At 40.3% G+C, this 24,612-nt stretch overlaps 1 protein-coding gene across 6 annotated transcripts in view; it reads left to right on the top strand.

Moving 5' to 3' along the window:
• Nucleotides 1-782: 782 nt before the first annotated feature.
• The window catches only part of SPIRE1 (spire type actin nucleation factor 1), a 209,775-nt gene continuing 185,945 nt past the window's right edge, over nucleotides 783-24,612 (top strand). For 2 of the 6 annotated variants that reach the window (XM_047827151.1, XM_047827152.1), the window contains exons 1-2: nucleotides 783-1,348; nucleotides 23,814-23,848. In XM_047827151.1, the coding sequence (XP_047683107.1) occupies nucleotides 1,027-1,348; nucleotides 23,814-23,848 (357 nt within the window). In that variant the 5' untranslated portion in view covers nucleotides 783-1,026. Of the gene's footprint in view, nucleotides 1,349-1,807; nucleotides 1,830-6,891; nucleotides 6,911-12,175; nucleotides 12,193-16,739; nucleotides 16,779-23,813; nucleotides 23,849-24,612 lie in introns of those variants that run through there. The other 4 variants (XM_047827156.1, XM_047827154.1, XM_047827155.1 and 1 more) reach the window with 4 other exon arrangements.

Here is a 24,612-nt window from a genome sequence, read left to right on the forward strand (position 1 = left end):
TCTTTAATTCTATGGCTAATTGCCCTCAGTTCAATTTTGCTACTGTGATATCAATTCCACATTGTCTGAATCTACTGGGTTAATTGCACTATGATGGGTGTGATCATTGGAGACTTAGTGAGGAGTTTTAGAAATGTTACAAAATGAATCCGGAAGGATGCCGAAATTAATGTCTACAAATTATTTACAAAATGTTTATATCCCAGGCCCTGATCTACGCGCTTGGGGAAGTCAGTGAGCAAAACCCATAAAAGGCCTCCATCCTCCTGGGACTTACAATGAACATGGGAGGACCTAGTCAATAAACAATACATCTAAATAAATTATACGGTATATTGATGGCGACAGCTACTCCAGAAAGAGCAAGGGCGGGTCCGGGACATGACGAAGGAGCGAGGCCGGGCTCAGTACGAAGTCGGCTGGTCAAGAGAAACCGCGTGCAGGCTTGAAGGAGGCGCGGGATCAGCGCCCTGCGGTGGATGGGGGCAGGCGGGGCAGCCTGGGAGCCGGTGCCGGAGCAGTTCAACAGACCTTTATTAGGAATTCGCTCCAGGCTGGGTTCGAGTTCCTAATTAGACTTCCGGCGAGCCAATTTCAGGGGGATCCAGCGCCAGCGGCCTCTCCGCTTGGCGGGGGATGGCTGCGGTCGGAATGATCAGCGCGGCGGCGGAGCGCACGCCGGCACTCCCAGCCGTACGGACCCCTAGAGGGGCGGCTCCGCAGCCCGGGCACAGAGCGCGCGACGGGCGCGGGGCGGGGCCGGCGGACGCCATCGCGTCGCTACGGGCTGCCAGCGGCAGCGGCGGCCTGGTCAGGACGGCCGCGGCGTCCTCGCCGCGCTCCGCTCGCCCACGGCCGCCGGGCCCTCGCCCCGTTCCCTGCCTGGTCCCCCGCGGCGGCGCGCGCGGCCAGGTTGGGCGGGGCGGTTCCGGGGATGAGGAGGCGGTGGCGCGCCGAGACGATGCTCCGGACCTGAAGAGACGCCGGCACAAGGCGCGGCGGCCGAGCGCAGCGCCGACCCGCGGGATGGCTCAGCCGGCGGGCCCGGCGGGCGGCGGGGAGCCCCGGGCGGAGCCGGCGGGTGGCGAGGGGCCGCCGGACCCCGAGGCGGCGGGCGGCCCGCCGGACGCGCTGAGCTTGGAGGAGATACTGAGGCTCTACAACCAGCCCATCAACGAGGAGCAGGCGTGGGCCGTGTGCTACCAGTGCTGCGGCTCCCTGCGTGCCGCGGACGCCGGCCGCCGCCAGCCCCGCCACCGCGTGCGCTCAGCCGCGCAGATCCGTGTCTGGAGGGACGGCGCCGTCACCCTGGCGCCCGGCGACGCGGGAGAGCCGCCCCCCGCTGCGGGTGAGGCCGCCGACCTGCGTCCCCGCGGAGAATCCCCGCCACGACCCCCTTTCCCTCGCAGTCCCCGGCCTGGTCCTTCCGCCCCGCGACCCCCCCCCCTCCCACCCCCCCACCACGAGAGGACCCCCTCCTCGGCCCCTCTTTTCCCTCGCAGTCCCTGGGCCCTGCCCCCTCTCCGCGACCCTTACCTCCCACAGGAGGATCCCCGCTGTGGCCCCCCCCCCCTTTTCCCTCGCAGTCCCTGGGCCCGGCTCTTCCGCCCCGCGACCCCCCACCTCCCAACGGAGACCGGGAGGAGCCGGGCCTGGGGCCGGCGGGGGAGGGTGGTGCTGGCGCTGTGGTGGAGCGGCGCCCCACGTAGGTCAGAGCAGGGGGTGGGGGGCGGGTAGCGGCACAAAGAGGGGCTGTGAAGAGGGTGTCTGGGCGGGCCTGCGCCGCCCTCCGCACTCCTGCTGGGCCATCCGACCTGCCCAGGGTGCTGGTAATTGTACACACTGTCATAGGACAGCTGCCCGCGTCTTGTTTGGGAAATGGAATGGGTTGGGTCCTTTTCGTGATAAGCTATGTATACATACTTACATGCCAGGGCTATTTACTGGGGTTGCATTTATGATGTGATAGGTGCTATGAAAGGTTCACGTGAGATCTCACCAAGGATACTTAATTCTGCTGTCACGAAAATTACACCTTTCAGAATGAATAGTCAGCTAATAGTATTTTTTTTTTTTAATTTGGCAACAAATTCCTTTGGTTAGGAAATATAAAAAGCCCCGAGGAGAATTATGTTATATTGGGAGAGATGGAAGGAGATTAAATAATGATTTCTATCTAGCTCTTGAAAATTATAAAACAACTGCTGTTTACCTGCGTATTAGAATTTGTTGTGATGAAAAAACAGGTTTGTCGAGTCAAACGTTGACAGGATTTCAGATAAACAAAATGGATTTTGGTTAGGTCATTGTCTGGTGTAAATTCTTCAAGATTATCACCTACACGTTAATATGTAGCTAGGGCTTACTCAGATTTAGTGATGGTGATGAAGGGATTGATAATAGGTTTTTCATGTCAGTTTTAATGTAATTCAGTCTTTTGAGAGGCAAGTATGTTAAGAACATAGAGAAATAATCTGCCCTCACTTTTAAAAAGTTGATGAAAGTATCAAAATGCTAACGGTGAAAGATGTAATTCATAAGTAGTTAGTAAAATGACATTTAATGCAAATCCTTATTTAAAATAAAAAACGTTCAAGGTTATGGATAACAATTCTTTCAATTCCACCAGAATATTAATTTGTGTGTGTGTGTGTGTGTGTGTGTGTTAAACACATTTTAGAACTTTTATTTATTTAAATTGAGTCTTTATAATTCTTTAGAAATTATTTTATTTCAAATAGTTTTTAGTTTATTTGATGTGTTTATTGTTTTTAAGTTTTGACTTAACATTAGTGGAAAATACTCGGGATTATAATTTACTTACAGTGTATTAATGTGATATTAAAAGATAAATTTATTATAAAATACAGCAAAGCCATGCCTTGGAATCTGGAATTTCTAAGGAAAATAATGTTGGGTGCAACCCCGTTTTATTTTATTATTTTTTTAATGTTTATTTATTTTTGAGAGAGAGCTCAAGCAGGGAAGGGGCAGAGAGAGAGGGAGACACAGAATCTGAAGCAGGCTCCAGGCTCTGAGCTGTCTGCACAGAGCCTGACAAGAGGCTCGAACCCATAAGCCACTAGATCATGACCTTTGAGCTGGACTCAGACATCACACCCTTAACTGAGCCACCCAGGTGCCCTGCACCCCCCTTTTAGAAGTAGCATTTGGTACTGGTGACTTCTGGAAGGAACAAACAGCAGTTTACATTATCTTTCTCTGAACTTGATCCCAGAAGAGTGTGGTTTACGTTATGTTTATGGACCTACAGTAGTTTACTTGTCAAAGACAAGGGTGTATTCTGGTGGTAGTTAAAATGAATTATCGTTATTATTTTGCATCATTCCTATGAGTGATAACATCTTGACCTCAATGTAATACTCTTTTCATGGAGAGAATAGTAGTTTCCCCTGCAGTAGTGGCAATGGATTTATAAACAACATTTTCTGTTGTTCCTTAGTTCTTTTTTTTTTTTTAATTTTTAAAGTTTATTTTGAGAGAGAGAAAGAGGGAATGGGGGGGAGGGACATGGAGAGAGAGAGAGAGAGAGAGAGAGAGAGAGAGAGAGAGAGAGAGAGAGAATCCCAAGCAGGCTCCAAGCCATCAGCGCAGAACCTGATGCAGGGCTTGAACCCACAAACAGCAAATCATGACTTGAACTGAGATCAGTCAATAGTCAGATGCTTAACTGTGCTACACAGGCACCCCATCTTCTTCCTTAGTTCTGCTCATGATTTCTGCTACCAGTTGTGGAGAGAGCCCAACCAAAGTTGTTGATACAGTCTTGAGCATTTTAGGGTTGACCGATTAAAAATCTTTAGGAAGTTCATACCAAAATGTTGTTTATATTAATTTATTTACTCCTAGGCTTTAAGAGTAGTTGCATGGCTACAGAAGGTACAAATGAGCACTTAATCTTGATTCTTAAAAATTAATGATAACTTATACTGTGCACATGTATAAATTGTTTTTAAGGAAAAATGGTAATCATGACACTTCAATTCTAAGAAGTACTTTTTCATTGTAGGGCATTTATCATGTATGTTGTTGGCAATCAACAGCATTTATATTTTCATACATTTACCCATTGATTTATTTCCAAATGGAGGTTTAGGGAAATAAGGGACTTGCTTAAATTCATACTGGTAACTTTGAATAAAATCCAGGTCTTTCAACCTCTAGGCTTAGAAACAGATTTGGTTTGAATTTGGGTCATGATTCCTCCCCTTCCTAGCTGAGTAACCTTGAGTAACTTCCTTAACCTCCCTTAATTAATGAGTTAAAGACACTCAAGTTCTGCATATACAGTCACCCTGAGTCCAGCCTTGTCATCTGTAAAATGAGAATAGATGACTTTTTCACGAGAGAGTGTTTAAGTGAGATGATGCGTGTAAGATGACAACAGCAAGGCTTAGTATGTAGCAGATACTCAGTAAGTTTTAGTTTCCTTTTTCCCCTAATTTTGTGTCCTTTCACACCATGGTGCCTCTGGTCCTGCAATTCTGCATTTTTACTCAGAATTGGGACAAATGTTTGGGTCAGGGTTTCTCAGTCTCAGCACCATTGACATTTTTGGATGAATAATTCGGTATGGGGCTTCCCTGTGCCTGTATAGGATGTACAGCAGCATCCGTGATCTCTACCCACTGGATGCCACTAACTACCCATCCCCTCCCCCAAGTCATAACAATGAAAAATGTCTCTGGACATGTCTAAATGTCCCCTGGGAGGGCAAAGTGATCTGTTGAGAACTATTGGTCTAGCAGATGATGAGTGGTACGCAGGGTTGTGTTCAGAGTGGAGAATCGGATCCTGGCGGTTATCCTCCAGTGAGTGAGTCTTTCAGCTGGCCACTGTTCCCTCTGCTGTTGAATGAATGAACAAGTGGTATTGGTTCCCTATCAGTAGTATTGCTCCTCTTAATCCCATAGATGCGTGGGATGCATGTTGCTCACATGCTTTCTGAACTTGTTTTGGGGTTGAATATAGTAGTAATTGATTTTAGTTCTTGTTTACTTTTAACAGTGTTGATACATCCGGAATTTTCACAATCAGTTTGAATTAAATTAGAAATACTTTATAAAAGAAATCGGAAAATGATGAAAGATGTGGGAGACACGGAAATGAGACCAATACGGAAAAAAAAAAGGAATAGGCAATTTTATTTAGCATTAAGATATAATCTAGTGCCATATACTAACATGGCTATGAAAGCAGTGTGATAAAGGACTGAAGGAGATAAATTAAAGAAGAAAATATTAGTTCTTTAAAGGATGTCTTAAGAGTAAAAATGATTAAATCATGAATTAGTATATTTTGTGAAGTTATTTCTGTGATGATAGAAGGAAACTTGCTTAGAATCAAGAGGGCTTATGATTCTTCTTAGCTGGATAACTTAACATTTTTATTTTACCCAATGTTTATGTACTTGTAGCCATAGTAAGACCTTATTGTCTGGTAACAGTTTGATGAAGTTTTTGCTTTCACACCTCTGTCAAATGAGTTAAAGACACTTAGGGTCTACATATAGAGCCTGCTCTTTGTCACCAGTGTACCTAACTGGCATTTGGAACACATTTTACTATACACATTATTTAGTAAGAGTCATTGATGGAATTTAGGTTATATTCCAGATCTTTGAAAGATTAAAACTTTTTTTTTCCCCTGGGATGCCACAAAGAATTATTAATAACAGCAGTATTAGAGCTTAGATCCATTGCATGGTCTCTCAGCAGCCTCTTAGTCCTTAAATACTCATCTGACCAAAAAAAAACTTATTTCAGATTTTGGTTTCAAAATCTTCAATGTATCTATAATGGTAGATGTATAAAGAACATTTAAAATGACCACATCTTGATTTAAAATAATCTTAGATTGGTACTAGGTTTTCCTTTGAGGAACAATGAAAGCCTGCGTGCATACTAATAACGGCATCCCTTGGTATAGGAAACATTCAGGCTTTGTTTGGACTTTGAAAAGAGGACATGATCTGTCAACTTCTCAGCAAGTTTCATGCTAATTTGGTGGGAGAATTGGTCCTGGAATAATATACTATTTGATTTTAAAGAGAGACCGAATAGTTGTGGAGAAGGTTAAAATAGTGAAAACATATTTTAAAAGATTAATTCTTGTTCATTCTTGGTATAATTCTTGAGTGTTCACATCCTGATCATTAAATGGAAGGAACTTTTGAGATTTATGTGTATGTGTCCAGGGTAGAGTTTGGGGGTGAATGATGGTATTAGGGGTTGGTGAAATGTCTTATCAGGCACAGTAATAGGTAAGGATTATTCCATTTGAACAGTATGTCCAAATATGTTGGGTAATTAAATTTTAAAAACATGAATTGAGTTCCTGCTATTGTGTAAGCAGTGAGCGATATAAAAATAAATTGTTTTAGACATTGAAGAAGAGAAGATAAAACATAAACACAGTGGGAAGTTTACCACGAAGCTAGTGCAGCTTCAACCCTGAGCCCACTTATTTACACAAGCCTCTTCTAGGCCCCTGGGTGGGGCTTCAGTGATATGTTCAGGTAGTCATTTACAAAATTAAGATATTTTAGCCATAATCAGTAACATTGCTGTCACTTGACTCCAGTTTACCCTCCAACATACTTCTAGTTGTGTTGCATTATGTGAGAGTAGCCACAGACATTTTTGGCAGAAATTGTGCAATAGTGCGTTTGTGCTTTGTATCTGTGTTTCTGCCTTCTGCAGAGGAAAACAGTGGAAAGAGTTTGGTTATATACAGATATGGGTACTTAAGTAAGTTGGGGTTCTTTTGGAAAGCCATTAGCCTCACCAAGAATTATGACTCATCTTTAGAAGAAAACAACCATTGATCTACCAAGGACTAAATGTTGGTGAGAGATGACGAGTCACGCTCTGCCTGTTTTATTTCTAAGGTCAGAATCACTTTCCCGCATCACAAATTCTGTAAAATGGCAACATTTCCCATCCTGCTTTCATAATAGTGTCATCTGAGCCATATTATGTTTCCTGCTTGCTTCCTGTTGGCTAAGTAGAAAAAAGAGAAACAATCTTCTTCTAGATATTTGTTTAAAACTCTGAGGAAAACATTGCCTATTCCCAAAAATAGTGGGTTTTTTATAAACATTTTTTTAAATGTTTATTTATTTTTGAGAGAGAGAGAGAGAGAGAGAGAGAGAGAGCGAGCGTGGGGGAGGGGCAGAGAGAGAAGGAGACACAGAATCTGAAGCAGGCTCTAGGCTCTGAGCTGTCAGCACTGAGCCTGATGTGGGGCTTGAACTTGTAAACTGCAAGATCATGACCCGAGCCGAAGTTGGAGGCTTAACCGACTGAGCCACCCAGGTGTCCCAATAAGCTTTTTATTTTGAGATAATTTTAGATATACAGAAAAGTTTGAAAGATAGCACAGAGAATTCCTGTGTACTTCTTACCCAGTTCTCTTAATGTTACCATCTTCTACTGTGCTGTTTGTCAAAACTAAGAAGCCAGCGCTGGCACATTGCTATTAATTAAACTCCATACTTCGCTTGGATTTCCCTAGTTTTTCTGTTAATGGCCTTTTTCCTGTATAATATGGAATACTGTATTATTCCATAATACAGTATGGAATACTTCTGGTCTGTTGTGGTTTCTTAGACTTTCCTGGTTTCCCCTGAGTTGACAGTCTTGAGGAGTACTGGTCAGGGGTTTTGCAGGCTATCCTTCCATTTATGTTTGCCTAATGTTTTCCTGACTAGACTGGGATTATGTGTTTGGGCAAAGAATTATTACCACATAGGGAAAGGGGCTCCTCTCATCACGTAGGATGGAGGCATACAATATTGACACGACACCACTGGGGATATGCACTTACTTGCTGGGTTTCTCCAGTAAAGAGTTACCTTTTCTACAATCTGTTCTTTGGAAAGGAGTCACTAAGTCTAGCCTGCATTCGAGAAGGGGGCCTTTTCCTGGAGGGGTGAATTAATATTGTTATTACTACTTAATTTTATATTACTTAATTTTAATATAATTTTATATTTTGTTACTACTTAATATTATTTGGACTTCTTCTGTAAGGAAGATTTGTCCCTTTCCCCCCATTTATGTATTTATATCATTCTGGAATCATGTATATTTTATACTTCGTTATTCATTACCATGTTATTTTGTTGCTCAAATTGTTCCAGCTGTAGCCATTGGAAGCTCCTTCATGTTGGCTCCTGTGTCCCTTTGACATGCAGCTATCCTTTTGTGTTTTTGAGCACATCTATACTTTCTGGTGCTACAAGATACTTTAAGGTTTATGATGTGTATGTATTTTGTCCTGGCCCTACAATCAGACATACCTCTCAGGAGCCCAGCACGGGGTATGATTGTTGATGCTGGTGTTGTTTTGTTTTAAATATAGAAGAAGAATTCAAATAGCATAAGGCATAGTTCTTTTTGGTGTTCAAACTTTGTTAGATTTGTGAGGTATCTCTTTCTGGTATCTCGCTTTTACTGGCATGCCTACCACATCTTTTCTGCAGTTATGTAATGAATACCATAGAGCCAAGTTGAATACAGAGGTTGAGAGAGAGCAGTCTGTACACGCTGTTTACCCAAAGGGAGAGATACCTGGGGGCTAAAGCCAGGGGAGCCTGATTGGGATATCAACTTGGATATACTGGAGCTGAGGGGAGGTCAGTGAAATGTGGCCTGGGGTCCAGTATGGAGTGACTGGAGTATGTGGGTGGTCACGAACTGGTTTGGGACAAATCTTGTCATCATTGGCCTTCCTGTTATAAGTAGTTATGGATACTCAGGGCTAGCTGTCCCTGAGGCTGCAGTAGAACCATACAGAATGTTGGTGATTGATCACATTTGAAATAGTTGTCCATTTTGTAAACATGCATTTGCATTACTGCTCTGGAGTATAGGGTGTGGATAAAATATATTCTTGTGATATGCTCATAAAATATCTTAACCAAACATGCATTATTGAATTTTTATTAAAATCTCATATAAACTACTTACTGTGTTATTCTCTGGACAGTGCAGAGATCTTAGAACATCCTAACTTCGTTGATCTCCTTTTGTTGTTTTATGATTGTTGACATGTATTTTAGTTTATCATAGATTTAAAATATGACATCATTTTTGTACAATTTAATATTCATTTGGATTTTTTCACATATTTGCCATTCCCATGCTCTGTAGTTCTTCCTGCATTACTATACTTTCTTCTGGGATCATTTCCCTTCTGTTTGAAGAATTTCTTTAGTATTTACTTTAGTGCAAGTCTGTTACTATTAAATTCACTCAGTTTTTGTTATTTGTAAATGTCTCTATCTTGTCTTTATTTTAAAAGCGAATTTTCATTAAGGTATAACTCACAGAAAAGTGCATAAATTATAAATGATGAATTTTCACAATGTGAATACACTGTGTAATCAGAATACAGGTCAAGGAACAGGACGTTATTAACATCCCAGCAGACCTGTCTGTATACCCTTTCAGTCAGCAACCACCCCAAGAGTCACCACTGTCATGAATTATAACACCATAAGTTTTGCATATATTTGAACCTATGTGTACAGAATCAACTAGTATTATACAGCCTAATGCGTGAGTTTTTTCTCTGAGCTTTCTGAGATTGATCTATATTGTTGCATATAGTTGTAGTTCATTCACATTTTAGTATCATACCCCCTTGTATTAATATACTATAATTTATCCATGGTTGTTTGATTTTTTGGATCCTACATTTGGATATTGAGCTATTGGAAATTATGGAAAATGCTGTTGTGAACATTATTAAGCAGATCTTTGGGTGAACGAATATAGCATTTGTGTTGAGTATATACCTAAAGGTAGAATTGCTAGTTCATAGTAGTTGGGTATTTTCAGTGTTAATAGGTACTGCCAAAAGTTTTTTTCCAAAATGATTGCATCTCACAAACATTTTGTTTTTTAATTTTATTAAAAGATTGTTTTAATGTTCTTATTTATTTTTGAGAGAGAGAGAGAGAAAGAGCACAAGTAGGGTAGGGGCAGAGAGAGAGGGGGACAGAGGATCTGAAGCGGGCTCTGTGCTGACTTCAGAGAACCCGATGCAGGGCTTGAGCTCATGAATTGTGAGATCATGACCTGAGAGCCAAAGTTGGACACTTAATCGACCAAGCTGCTCACATGCACCTTTAATTTTAATTTTTTATTTTAAAAATGTTTAATGTTTACTTATTTTTGAGAAAGAGAGACAACACAAACAGGAGAGGGTCAGATAGAGGGAGACACAGAATCTGAAGCAGGCTTCAGGCTCTGAGCTGTCAGCACAGAGCCCAACATGGGGCTCGAACCCATGAACCATGAGATCATGACCTGAGCAACCAAAGTTGGATGCTTAACTGACTGAGCCACCCAGGCATCCCTAATTTTAATTTTTTAAAAAGTTCTTGTTTTAATTCCAGTTAGTTGACATACAGTGTTATATTAGTTTCAGGTGTACAATATAGTGATTCAGCAATTCCATATATTACCCAGTGCTCATCACAAGTGTACTCCTTAATTCCTATCACCTATTTAATGCATACCCCCAAGCACCTGCCCTCTGGAACCATCCATTTGTTCTCTGTAATTAAGTTTGTTTCTTTGTTTATGTGTCTCTGTTTCTCCCTCTTTTTTACCCCCTTTCCTCATTTGCTTTGTTTCTTAAGTTCCACACATGAGTAAAGTCATATGGTATTTGTCTTTCTCTGATTGGCTTATTTCACTTAGCATAATACTCTCTCTCCATCCATGTCATTGCAGATGGCAAGATTTCATTCTTTTTTATGGCTGAATAATATTTCGTTGTGTGTTTGTAACACTTTTTCCTTATTCATCAATTGATGGGACACTGGGCTGCTTCCATATCTTGTCTATCGTAAATAATGCTGCTATAAACATAGGGGGTACATGTATCCTTTTCAATTAGTGTTTTTGTAGTAGTAGGGTAGTTCTATATTTACCTTTTTGAGATGTTTTCCATAGTGGCTGTACCAGTTTGCATTCCCACCAACAGTGCACAATTGTCCCTTTTTCTCTACATCTTCACCAACACCTGTTGTTTCTTGTGTTGTTGATTTGAGCCATTTTCTATGAGGTGACACCTCCTTGTAGTTTTGATTTACATTTCCCTGATGCCACTCCCAAATTTTAAGAATTAAAACCAATCTGGGACATTAGTATGAATTTCATCAGGATTTGATTAGTGTCATGTATATGGAAAGGCTATATCACTAATAATAGCAGGATTTGCTGATCCATATGTAACTTCTGAAAACTGACTCTCAGATCTTTTTATGCTACTTGGGCTAATGTATTTTTAAAACTTTGGGTCTGTTGTCTTTTTTCCTCATATTTCCCATTCATGGCCCAGTCTAATTGGAAGCCAAATTTCTACCCAGTATACTTCTCTCATATCTTGTATTTTTCAGAGATAAAGATATATAGAGAAATAGGTGATGAATAGTGGTAGAATGCCACTGTCAGTCACCACAGGTTGTCTGGTTCTGGGCTTGGCCATATCTTCCTGGATTTTAGCAATAATATCATGTTAGAGGAATCGCCCATCCCACGATTTCATTTATTCATTTCACCAGTGTTTGAGTGCCTTCTAAGTGTACTGTACCAGGTTTAAAGATACAAAGAAGAATGAAGTGCACCCATACCTTCAAGAAGATCACAGGTGCATAAACTAACACTTACAGTACAGTTACAGTAATTCTAAAGTGATAGAGACATGTACAGAAAACCGTGTGAGCCTAAGGGAGAGGGTGACTGTGCTGTTGTGATGTAAGGCAGACTTCATAGAGGAGACCAATTTTCTGGAGGCCTTGAAGGATGAGCAGTGGGATAAAGGGAGGACACTTAGGCAGAAGCAACAACAAGTACAAGGTTTAGAAATGTGGAAGAACTATTCAAAGAACAGTAGTACGTAAATTGTAGAATGGCATTTGTGCTGACACCCACTTCCCCATACCAAAAGCAGACACTGTTTCATCAGTCATTGCATTTTTGCTGCTAAATTTATAAGCAGCTTCAGAGTTCTCAGCTTTGCTTCAGGCAGCCACTACCACTTACTTGGAGTTGGCACGTGAAGTTGAACCTGTTTGTCTTCCTTGCAGTGGGCGTCCGCTGTGCCTGGAGCATGGGATGTGTGGGGGTGTGGTGGAGAATGAGACAGACTAGAAAGGTATGTTGGCTGGGATCAGGTTATGAAGGATGTTTTTGTGCTGCACTGTTGAGTTTGTATGTTAGCCTGTATAGGCAATAGAGAGCCATATAAGGATTTTAAGCAGGAAAATGATGTAAGCAGATTACTCTTTTTGAATAGGTAACGATGGGAGTTTTGTAGAAGATGGATTGAATTGGCTAAAAACAAGGGCAGAGACACCAGCAGACATTTCATACTATCATTAGATCTTAGTAACCTTTAAGTTGCCTAACCAGTTGGGAGTATTTATGGTATGACGGAGGTCTGAACAAGGGCAGACCTCGGGGAGAAAGAGTCCGATTGAGAGCAATCTAGGAAATAGTACAGGATGTGGCCCTTTAGTTTTTTTTTGTTGTTGTTGTTTTTTTTAAGTTTATTTATTTTTGAGAGAGCATACAAGCAGGGGAGGGCCAGAGAGAAAGGGAGACCAAGAATCCCAAGCAGATTCCATGCAGTCAACGCAGAGCCCCATGTGGGACTCACCAACTGAGAGATCATGACCTGAGCCCAAATCAAGAGTGGGAGGCTTAACCAACTGAGCTACCTAGGCACCCCGGCAGGCCCTTTGGTGTTTGATGTGGGGGTGAGAAAGAGGAAGGAATCTTGGAAGGCTCTCAGACTTCCCACCTGGGTACTTGGCTGTTGGGAAGGCAGGAGAGGCAGCATAGGGTGGGAAGATAATGACTTGTTAGAAACTAAATTGGCCTGGAAAAAATATTTTTCCTGTGGAGTCATATTTATTCCTACCAAGTTCCTTTGCAGATCAACTCTTTAATGTTGCATGGTAACACGGAAGATACAGGAGTAGGCAGTAGAAGGTGTGGTTTTAATTCTCAGCTCTGAAGCTTATATCATAACATGTTTGGGTAAGTGAACATGGGTGGTAGTTATGGCAGTATAACTAAAGGAGCTTGCGTTTGCGAATAGAAGTACTTGAGATACCTCTTTGACAAGGTTTCTGTTGGCTAGTATGGTCTCATACATGATGCCAGGGTGGGAGAGGAGATTCTAAGCGGAATGCACTTATGAAATGCTTATGAAATGCATGAAAACCAGAATTATTCACTTGACAGGAAATACAGGAATGTTTGGAACTGGCACTTGGTAGTCCTTTTTTTTATAATTTAGCTTGGGGAGGTTCCCCTCCAAGTCTTCTTTATTCTTGAATAAGGTGATAGTATGCTGTGATCTCAGTGGATTTCTTCTGAAGCCTCATGAAATTTAAGCAATTAATTTTTTTTTTAAACATGCTTTATTTTTTTTAAAGTTTATTTTGAGAGAGAGAGAGAGGGCATGCACTTGAGTTGGGGATGGGCAGAGGGAAAGGGAGAGAGGAAGAGAATTCCAAGCAGGTTCCACCTTGTCAGTGAACCATGAGATCATGACCTGACCTGAGATCGAGAGTCGGACACTTTACCAACTGAGTGAGCCACTCAGGCACCCCTAATGCTTGAATTAATATCGGCAGGGAAAATTTTAATCCAAATCCACACTGTTTACAAAAAGAAACACAATTTCCATCATCCTGTCCTCTAACACAGGAGTGTCAGGAATGTGTCTTCTGTATTGTCACTCCTGTCTGTTCCCATGGCAAACCTTGCTAATGGCTATGGACACCTTCCACCCTGTACTTGCCCTCACAACTCTTCTGAAGATGGTAAGACTGTCATTACCATCCAGTTTGAATTGGCACAAAAGATTAAACCTTTTTGCTATATAAATTTTGTATACGTAAAATACACAAAGATAATACTTGAGTTTTGGTGGAACATGCTGAAATTATTTTTTAGTGGAAAATACTTGACCTTTAATGATTTTTGTTCAATGAGATGATATAAAGTTTAGTTAATTAAGGTTGCTTAATAGAAAGAAAAATCACACTCTAATAATTAAAACATTTTTAAAACTTTCTTTTTAGAACAAGATCAATTTTGGTCACTCTAGAACAGGTTGGGAGGGTGTGGGGTCTGGACCAAACTTACTCCTAGATTGGAGGGTGGCCATGATGATGGTGAAGCCTGCCTTCATGGGTGGACGACAATCAGGGGTGTTCGTTCCACCAGCCAGGCCCCACAATATCCATTTGCAGGACTTGCTCATCTCATGAGCAAGCAGAGCCAGAAAAGGTAGACAGTGATACAGATAAGAGCCAGTAAGTGGTCTATGCTGGGAAAGTCTGGTAGTTGGTTTTAGTCACTGATGTGAGGTCCAAGGGCTAGACTATAATCCCTAGGAAAGTGACTGGCAATAATAAGCCACGGTTTTTTGTTTTTGTTTTTGGTTTTTTAAAGATAAGGGGTTTTATTATGGGATCTAGGATACAAAGTAAAGAGTGGGCCTCAAAAATAAAGCAGAAGCCCATATTTCAGAATTAAGATAAAGTTGAGATTTATGGCAAAGATAACTGACATGAAAGGTCACAGAGCCTGGCTTAGGGCAGAGTCTACAAATAGGAGTTAGAAGTTCTCAAGAAAGGAGAGTCAGGTTCTGGAAGGGCCTGTCACATAGACACTGTCTATGAATGAAGAGATGGGTGACATTTTTTCCATAAGTGGTATTAAGATTAGAGGTTTTATTCCTGACCAGGATCAAAGTCAGTTACCTCTAAGAGCAACATCGTGTTACAGAAGCAAACATGTGATGCCTTTATGCTTCTACACTTCTTTAAAATAGTAAGATTATGCTTTAAGTTCTACAAAGTGTGATTAAATGTATTGTTCATATTGATTAGTCAAGGGATTCTTTGTCCTATTAAGAGGGCATAAGGCTCACATTAACAGCATATTTTTTTCTCTATCTGCATTTATTAGTCATGATCAGTGAACAAATAAACCAAAGTGATACTTAGAAAGTTTGTTTTTAGTATTTCCCACTAGTGTGGACTCTGTGCTTCACCTTTAGGCATCCATTGCTTCCCAGCCTCTCCCTTACTGAGCCAGGGGAGACCGTAGGACGACTAGTGGGTCAGCAGCCTGGGTAACTGGTCACAGTTCCTTGACCTTCAATGAATCATTTATCTCTAGAGCTTGAGCCTCCTCAGCTGTAAAAATGAAGGTTTTACACTGGCATTTACAATGTGTTTCAACTACATAAAGCGATTGCTTTGGATTAATTTTAAGTATTAATGAGATATTTCATTAAAAATAATTTATTTTCTTGGAGTTTAAAAGAGCATTTCAGGGGTTGGTTTGAATGGCATGTATTTCTAGAAATGTTCCGGGTAGTTTGGATGGATGCCTTTGGCTTTAATGCATTTCTGGTAGAGGTGTTCAGAGTAGTTCCACTGGTCATAGCATTTCCCTTGAGGTTGATGTCTTATAAAAGTAGAATATCTAAGTGAAGTTTTCAACCAGAGATGTTCACTGTAGGGAGATGAAAAATTATAGTAACTAGAATCATTCATAGAGTGCTGCCAGTCTTGGAAGGAGCACTTAAGAGGCAAGATAAGACTGCCAAGGGCATGCACTGGCAGTAAAAGGCAACCGTTTACGCTACCCTGAGGAGACAGGGAGGAGAGAGTTGGTGAGAGGGCGAGGACTGAACTCCTTCCTGTGAGTCACATTTCAGGAAAGTTTAATACATTTATGAAAGCTCAGCTGCGTTCTCTTTGGGCCAACACAGTGTGTAGACACACGGGAGACCCCTCGAACTTACAGGCCAAGGCACAGGAGAGGGCCCGTTAAATTATACCTAGGGATCTGAGGGACCCAGTGGTCTGTTGACTTACAGTTTTTTGGGTTTGGAAGACAAGAGTCTTTCAGCTTATTTCCTCCTTGGAGAGAAGGTCAAAGACTTAAATGGCTCATATTAAGCTCATATTAAGTGTTTACTATGAGACCTTCAGTCGGCTAAGCAGTTTAGTTGGATTATTACTTTTGATCTTGACAACAACTCCAGGAGATAGGTACTCTTCTTAGCCTCTGCCTTCTAAATGGGAGACTAAAGTATAGAGGCCTTAAACTTAGCCAGCAGCCCACCTGGGATTCAAGCCCCAAGAGTCTGGCCTGGAGCCCTTGCTCTTAACCACTGTACTCCATTACCTTGTGTTCAGTGGGCGAGTTCTGACTCTGGAACATTCTGCATGGGATTCTCCTGTACACAGGGTAGCCTGGGGTCGGGTTTGAGATGGTGAGAGCATGTAATATTGCTTTGACTTTTTCATGGTCTGTGTATTCATTTCCTGTAAGAAGTCATCGCTAATTTCGTAGCTTAAAACAACACAAAATTAGCTTACAGTTCTGGAGGTCAGAAGTCTGAAAATGGGTCTTGTGTGCTAAAATCAAGGTATTTTCAGGGCTATATTTCTTCTGGAGGCTGCAACGGACAATCTGGTCCTTGCCTCTTCCAACTTCTAGAGACTTTCCATATTCCTTTGCCTGTGTCCCCCTTCCTGCGTTCACATGGCTTCAGTCTTTGCTTCTGTCATCACAGCTCCTTCTTGGACTCTCCTGTCTCTCATAAAGCTCTTTGTTACATTGGTCCTGCCTGGATGGTCCAGCATAATCTCGCCATCTCTAGAGCCTTAACTTAATCACAGCTTCAGAATCACCTTGCCATGTAAAGTAGTAAGTTCTGGGGACTTTACAGTATTTTTATTTATGGGTTGATTATCGAGATTGCCATTTCAGGCAATCTTTATTTATTTTTGAGAGAGAGAGAGGGAGACAGAGCGTGACCGGGGGAGGGTCAGAGAGAGAGGGAGACACAGAATCTGAAGCAGGCTCCAGGCTCTGAGCTGTCAGCACAGAGCTTGACACGGGGCTTGAACCCACAGACCGTGAGATCATGACCTGAGCCGAAATCAGATGCTTAACCAACTGAGCCACCCAGGCGCCCCCAGTTTTGAGTAATACCTAATGACAATTCACTCCCCACCACCTCCTCCTGAGCCATTGCTGAGCTCCAGCTGTTGTTGACCATTTGAGTGTCATCATCCTGGACACCACCACATAAGGAATTGGGGGGAAGCTATGTGTTAGGAACCTCTGTGGAGAGGTATGGAGTGAAAGGTAGTAGCTTTTAAAGATCTATACAAGAAGTATAAAAATGAGTTGAATTTTATAGTATTTTTTCATGTGATTTAGCTACTTCTTTATTTCAAAATCGATAACCTCTTTTACATGGTTGTAATCCTAGTAAGCATTTTGCTCTGTTTTTCTTAGGACTCTATTTTAATGTATTTACATTTCTCATCTTTCCACAGGGTTAATAGTGGTAAGCTTAGCTACCAGTTGCTGAGCTCCTGCAGTGGGCATTGTGCAGAGCCCCTCAAAACATTTTTTTCCACTTAATTTTCATGTAAGCCCGTGAGGTAGATACTATTCCTTTTTTTTTTTTTTTTTTTTTTAAGTAGATGAGAAGGTGGAAAACCCTGGAAATATTTTACTTTAAAGTTACATCACAGGGGCACCTGGGTGGCTCAGTTGGTTAAGCATCCAACTCTTGATTTTGGGTCAGGTCATGAACTCAAGGTTTATGGGTCTGAGCCCTGTGTCAGGCTCTACGTTGACAGTGTGAAGCCTGCTTGGGCTTCTTTTTGTCTCCCTCTCTCTCTGTCCTTCCCGCATGCATTCCCTCTCTGTCTTTCAAAAATAAATACACAAATATTTTAAAATTACATCACACTATTAGTAAGTATGGAAGTGAGATTTGAACCTAGGTCTGTCCAAGTCTAAAGGCTTGCTCTTGTTATTCTGCCACACTGCCTTCCCAAGGCAGCTAAGAGAAAGGGTAATTATCAACAGGTGTGAAGAAGAAAAGGCTTTTGTGGTAGTGGAACATCATATTTTATTTCATTCTTCCTGACAGCCAGGCCAAGAAGAGGAGCTTGATGAACACACAATCTTTGTTTGGTTAGCAAGTATACCAATTTTCTCCCATATCTAAATTCTAAATTCCTGTTCATCTTTCAGTAGCTATCCTAGTGAGATTGTATGGCATAGTGGATAATGATTTGATCATTTAACAAATAAAAGATCCTTTATATGACTGTTTCTTGTGTCAAGTGTATAGATCTTTTTTCACTATAAATGTTACTTGGCAAAAAATTTTTGTTGGGGGACATAGGTATAAGCTAATGATTGTACAGTTTCAGTGTCATAACTTTTGACACTGAAACATCTGGTCGTGGATTCTGAGCCTTTAACGGCCATGATGTTTAAGAAACTCAGGTGTGGTTAGGCTGTAGGGATTATTTTATTATTAAACTTTGGTCTAACTGTTCAAAGTTGTACTTTTTCTCTAGTTTTCATATAAAAATTGTCCCAAAAGTGTACTTAATATATTTGTCTCTTACAGAGTATGAGTTCTGGTTTTTTTTTTTTACGTTTATTTTTATTTATTGAAGTAATTTCTACACCCAACATGGGGCTGAAACTCATGACTCCAGGATCAAAAGTTGCATGCTCTTCTGACTGAACCAGCTAGGTGCCCTCAGGGTATTTGAGTCTTGAACTTAAGCTTGATGTTGATTGGTTTGAATCAAGTCTTTGAGAATGCTGTTCCTGAAAACATGGCTTGTCCAGGGTATCATTCTTCCCTTCTCACCCTGCTCCATTCCCAGTACAATCCATTAGCAAATCCTGTTAATTCTGCTTCTAAATTATATCTTAATTCTCTGCTTCCTGGTCACTGCCACCACCTGGGCTCATTGCTTTTCCCCAACTCCACCCCTGTTTGCCACCCCCCTCCTTCATGCTTTCACCTTGACCCTCCACAGAGCAGGACCAACTGGGAAACCCACCTTGAATCAGCTCATGCCCTTGCTTAATCTCCTCCAGTAGCTTCCCATTGTCCTTAAAATCAAATCTAAACTCCTTACACTGTCCTGAAAGGCCTGTGTGATCTACCCCTGCCTGTCTTTCTAAATGCATTTTATGCTCCCCCCCCCCCCCACCCAACCAAACACTTCAAGGGATCTAGAACAGGTTTTTCTGTCAACCCTGTAGTTAGACGCTACCCAACATCATGATCTCTATTTAAATATCTTGTCTGACCACTGTAAATTGGATCATTTCTGTTATTTTCTCTCTCTCCCTTTTCTGTCCTTAATAGCATTTATTACCAGTTGTAGTTATTTTATTTGTTTCTTTGGGTCTGTGTTCACTGAACGTAAGCCCTATCCCTCCCTCATGCATTCCCTCTCTTTCAAAAAGGGAGCAAGGACTATGTGTGGCTTGGTTGCTGCTATATCATCAGTATTTTAGTACTTAGTAGGTGTTAGCAAATATTTATTCAATGAATGAGGGGGCAGAGGCAAGCTGACAGGAGGACAGGGTTTATCTATTGATACTGATGCTCAGTTTCAGCATGAAAAAAAGAACATACTTTCACAGATGGACCCAAACATTGCCCACATTTGGTCCCATGGGAAAATTTGGAGAATAATTCTGAGAGCTATTTATTTATCATAAAGATTATAGGGGCCCTGTGTCTTTTTGGTGGGCATTGTGTGCCGCCTTCTTATTCAGCTAATTTGAATCATATTCATAACGTGGCTGTGTGACAGACAATTCAGCTGCACACTGAGGTTTCTACTAGCTTACAAGTATTATTCATCTACATGAACATCTTGAATTTTTTCTGAAACTGTACCTTAATTTCCACCGTGTAGTTGTGTGGTTCATCAAATTTTGTGATTCCACTGAGGTGAGGCCATTTCAGAGAGTGTGCTATGTTAGGCCTAAATCTGAACAGCCAAGACTATGAGTGGTCTTTTTTTTTTTTTTTCTAATGTTTATTTATTTATTTTGATAGGGTATGCATGTGTGTGGGGGCGGGGGACAGGCAGAGAGAGAGAGAGGAAGAGAAAGAATCCCAAGCAGGCTCCAAGCTGTCAGCACAGGGCCCGATGCTGGGCTTGATCTCCCAAACCATGAAATAGTGACCTGAGCTGAAATTAAGAGTAGGATGCTTAACCAACTGAGCCACCCAGGCGTGGTCTTCTAAGACCAGCGTGGTCTTCTAAGGTTTGTTCACCAAAATGCTCTTTCTGGTAACATTGAGTAGACTTGTTGAATGGAAGCGTCTGATTACTAATATTTAGGATTTAAAATGTTTGCATTGTATTAGTTGAGGATTTCTTTATGACAGACATTTTACATTAGGGCTGGTTTGTTTCTTAAAGCCATTTTATGTCAGTTTATAGGAAGGTTGATTTTTCCATTTCCTAGGACATGAAGGAACTAACTTGTCTAGTAAATCTTAAGAGCAGATCAGATATTTCAGAATCAGTTAAAAAAAAGGGCCTAAAAAAATTTAGCCTTGATTCTTCCAGCATTATTAAAATGCTCATTCCTTTTGGGAAACAGTGAGCTGAAGTTTTGGCTTGCTATGCATATCATCCCTCTTCTTAGAGTGTAAGTACAATGATAATGTTGGAAAATTTTGAAACCTAATATTAAGTATCATTTCAGATATTTCCTTTTATTTTACATCATCAGATAGTTAATCTGGCCTTTTAATTAACCTAATAATAATAAAGTTGTTAGAACTTTAATTGTTGAAAGAAAGAATTCACTGCATTTAATAATCTGAAACCTTGGTTAGGCCTACCATCAGCTTAGTTTACTGTACTTGTAGAAAGTGAAGTTATATGATTCTAGGTTTTAGAGGGATTCCTTAGGTTTAGTTTTGGAAAACAGGTGGTTGACCTTTGATAGAGGACTCAAAAGTTGTCAAATGAAAATTTCTTACCAACTGTTAAATTGAGGAATACATTTTCCCATTTCCCCAGATACAGTATTATAATTGGTAGGTAGCTGGGATAGCACCTCTGCAATCCCCTATCCTAACCCCAGTGGCCACTGCAAGTGGGAATGGAGGACAGGTCATGACAAAGGTCAGGAGCCTTAGAGTCTACTCTTAGCTCTGTCATTTTGGGCAAGTCATTTGACTCCTCAGGCTCAGATTACTCATTGGTAAAATGAATGGATTGGGCAAGATCGTTTCCAAGGTTCCTTTTAGCTCTGCTGTCATGTAATTAGGATTTTTCTGATTCCTGGGTCAGAGTCTGGGCAGGGATTTGGATGGCAGAATAGTGTAGGTGGTCAAGCATTTCGTAGTTAACCACATTTCTGTAGTTGCATGATTTAGTCACTGGGTCATATTGAATAAACAGAAGTGGTTGTGCACTCTCACAAAAATAGGAAATAATTTTCAGTTTTATAATAGAGGTCATTGAAAAAAATCTTATTTCATAGGACTCACAAGTCCTTTTGACATCACTCTGTCATTCTTTGAGTACTTCATTACTTTTTGGTGGAAAAAGATGTTCCAGCTTATCTTGTAATTTCTCTGTCCCATCTGTGGAGTCAGCCAATCCCAAGTCCTGGTTCCTTTGAGGGAGAATGGGCTAGGTGTGCTCTTGCAAAATGGGGTACTATTGCTTCTCCCTCTTTTGGAAGAGAAGCTAAGGAGTATGTTTTTTTTGAAGTTAGATAATACCTCTAATTCCAGTTTACCACCACAGGCTCTTCCTCTCCTTCCCACATGTTAGGATTGTATGCTCCTTCTCCTTCAGTTTATAATTCCCAGCAATATCACTGTATTTATTTGCTCAGTGCTACAACACATACAAAATAGTTTCAAAAATTTTTACCAACTATACTACCAACAACAAACCTTCTACGTAAAATTGTAGATTTCTTTGCAATTCTCTTTACCTTAAGAATATGTCGGGGCGCCTGGGTGGCGCAGTTGGTTAAGCGTCCGACTTCAGCCAGGTCACGATCTCGCGGTCCGTGAGTTCGAGCCCCGCGTCAGGCTCTGGGCTGATGGCTCGGAGCCTGGAGCCTGTTTCCGATTCTGTGTCTCCCTCTCTCTCTGCCCCTCCCCCGTTCATGCTCTGTCTCTCTCTGTCCCAAAAATAAAAATAAACGTTGAAAAAAAAAATTAAGAATCTGTCATACTGAAGATGTACTTCCATGTACTTTCAAACAGTTTGTTCTCTGTTATAGTTGTCTTAACACTGTATTTCCCCCTCCTTCCTTCCCTCCCCTCCCCTCCCCTTCCCTTCCCTAGACACTCTAAATGTTTGTTGAGAGGTAGTCTGTGCCTTTCTTTGAGCTGCTCCTGTTCACAATACTTTGCTAGGTTAAGTTAATCACCCTTTCTGTAGGAGTCAAGGATAATTAATCTACCAAAAGCACTGATGTTCTGAGCAGTCATATACACATACATAAAACTGTATAATATATATAAAATTCTATATTATACAGTTTCATGTAACAATATATGAATATATAAATAACAGTTATATATTTATCAAACCATAGTATATAAAACCTTTATATATATATTTTTTCAATATATGAAGTTTGTTGTCAAATTGGTAAAACCTTTATATATTAAACCCATTTGATCTGTATGTTCATGTAATCTTTATTTATTGCTCATAAATCATTTTTAATTCACAGAACCTGTGGTCACTTATCTTCTGGTCTCAATTTCAGCCAATATTTCACATTAGGATTATTAGGTCATCAGAAATTGTGGGTTTCAGTTTTTTCATTTTAAGAGTCAGGAGGCACACAAAAAACATTATGTTTTGTGTGTGTGTGTGTGTGTGTGTGTGTGTGTGTGTGTGTGATATCATAAACTCTAAGGTGTATAAATTCTCATTAAGCATTAAAGAAAAAACACAGACTGATGGAACAACCACTGTGGGTTAGGGCTAGGTGTGGGGGTCATAGCCTGGAGAGAGGAAGCAGTTAGGGGGAAGGATAATGTTATTGGAGGAAAGGAGGTAGAGATTAATGTATGTTTGAAGTGAGGACAATGAGATTTAAGATGTGTGGACTGGGGAAATTACATTTTTTAGTACCCAATATAAATGTGTAACCTGTTCTTTTTGTTAAAACTACTTAATAAGTGATCTTTAAGATAGGTGTTTTTTATTGAAAAAGTATGTTTTATTCATCCAAAGTGAAAGAAATATATAATTTTACATGTTCCTTGGTGTTCAGTCTCAGTGATGAAGAGAAAATGTTGCTGCAGCCAAATATTGTTCAATTCTAGTTATCGATTAGGTGATCCTCTATTGGAAAAATTACTAAGTTAATTATGTGGTTTTGTCTAATCATTAATCAAAGAAAAACAACCATCATGTATTAAAGAAACTATTAGTTTAAGACATTTATGCTTTCATTGAAATGATCACTGTACCTTTAAGCTGGAATATATGTTTGGAAAGAAGCCCAAGAGTCTTTAAAGATTTTTTGAAGGTATTTTAGAGGATTTTAAAAGGTACCTTTTAAATACATTTAACGTATTTTAAGATATTTTTAAAATAAATTAAGATTTTGATAAAAATATTTGTATTTTACTTTCATTAACTTGTATATATGCATATTAAATATGTGTGTGTGTTTTAGATCTTATTATAATTGAATATATTCTTCCCATCTTTCTATTACTTTGTTTTGGTCCTATTTAAACAAATCCCTAAGCAGGACTTTCTACAATGTTTGGTCATTCTAGCATCTTTTATTTGCATAGCTTTTCATAGATATAATGAAGCCATGCCAGAGTAACTGAGATATTTTTATCAGTATGAAAAAGCTAAAATCCTTTGAAAGTAACTTTTTGTATTTTTATTACAGGTAAATTGGGATACTCACATTGTACAGAGACAGAGGTAAGAGAAACACTCAAAAATTTGTTGGTAAAGCAGGTTTGCAGTTCTTTAGACTAACTTAAGTATTGAACTATCACTATGGATTTTTGGCCTTCTGACAAGGATATGTTGAGAGCAGGTGTATATCTTTTACATTTAAGAAGAGTAAAATGTGGAGAAAATCAGTTATATTGTTTCTTTATATATTTTTAAAAGATTTTATTTTTAAGTAATCTCCACACTCAATGTGGGGCTAAATGCTCCACTGACTAAGCCAGCCAGGCGCCCCACTCCTTGCCCATATTTTTAAAAGTCTAGGGTGTGTTAAAAAGATTAGTTTAATCATGGTTTTAAAATTTTCCCATGTTATTATTTGCAAAATTGAGATGCTAAGATTCAGAGCCCTTAATAAGAAATAGTTTAAGTTCAGTTTTTTTCATAATCCAATCTGATGTGTCATAATCATTTAAACGTGTTGGAATCCTCTGGACCTGTCTTGGTGTAGGAAAAAAACAGGGGCTTGGAAACAGTATTCTAGTAAGATTAATAATGAATTAAGTGCTTTGTTATTTGTATAAACAGATTTAGTACTTTTTAATAATTTAGTTCAAAATTCTGACTGTGAATTTTAAGGAATTTCCATGTGATTCCCTGTGTTCCTTGCAGGAATTTCAAGGGTAACACTGAAATATAAGGGTAGCATCCATGAAGTATGTATATGTGGTGTTCTTTTTAGGAACTGTACATCTTTACATTAGGAATCTTGGGTATTTATTAATGGCAAT

Source organism: Prionailurus viverrinus, chromosome D3 (assembly GCF_022837055.1).
Source record: "Prionailurus viverrinus isolate Anna chromosome D3, UM_Priviv_1.0, whole genome shotgun sequence".
Taxonomy (NCBI): domain Eukaryota; kingdom Metazoa; phylum Chordata; class Mammalia; order Carnivora; family Felidae; genus Prionailurus; species Prionailurus viverrinus.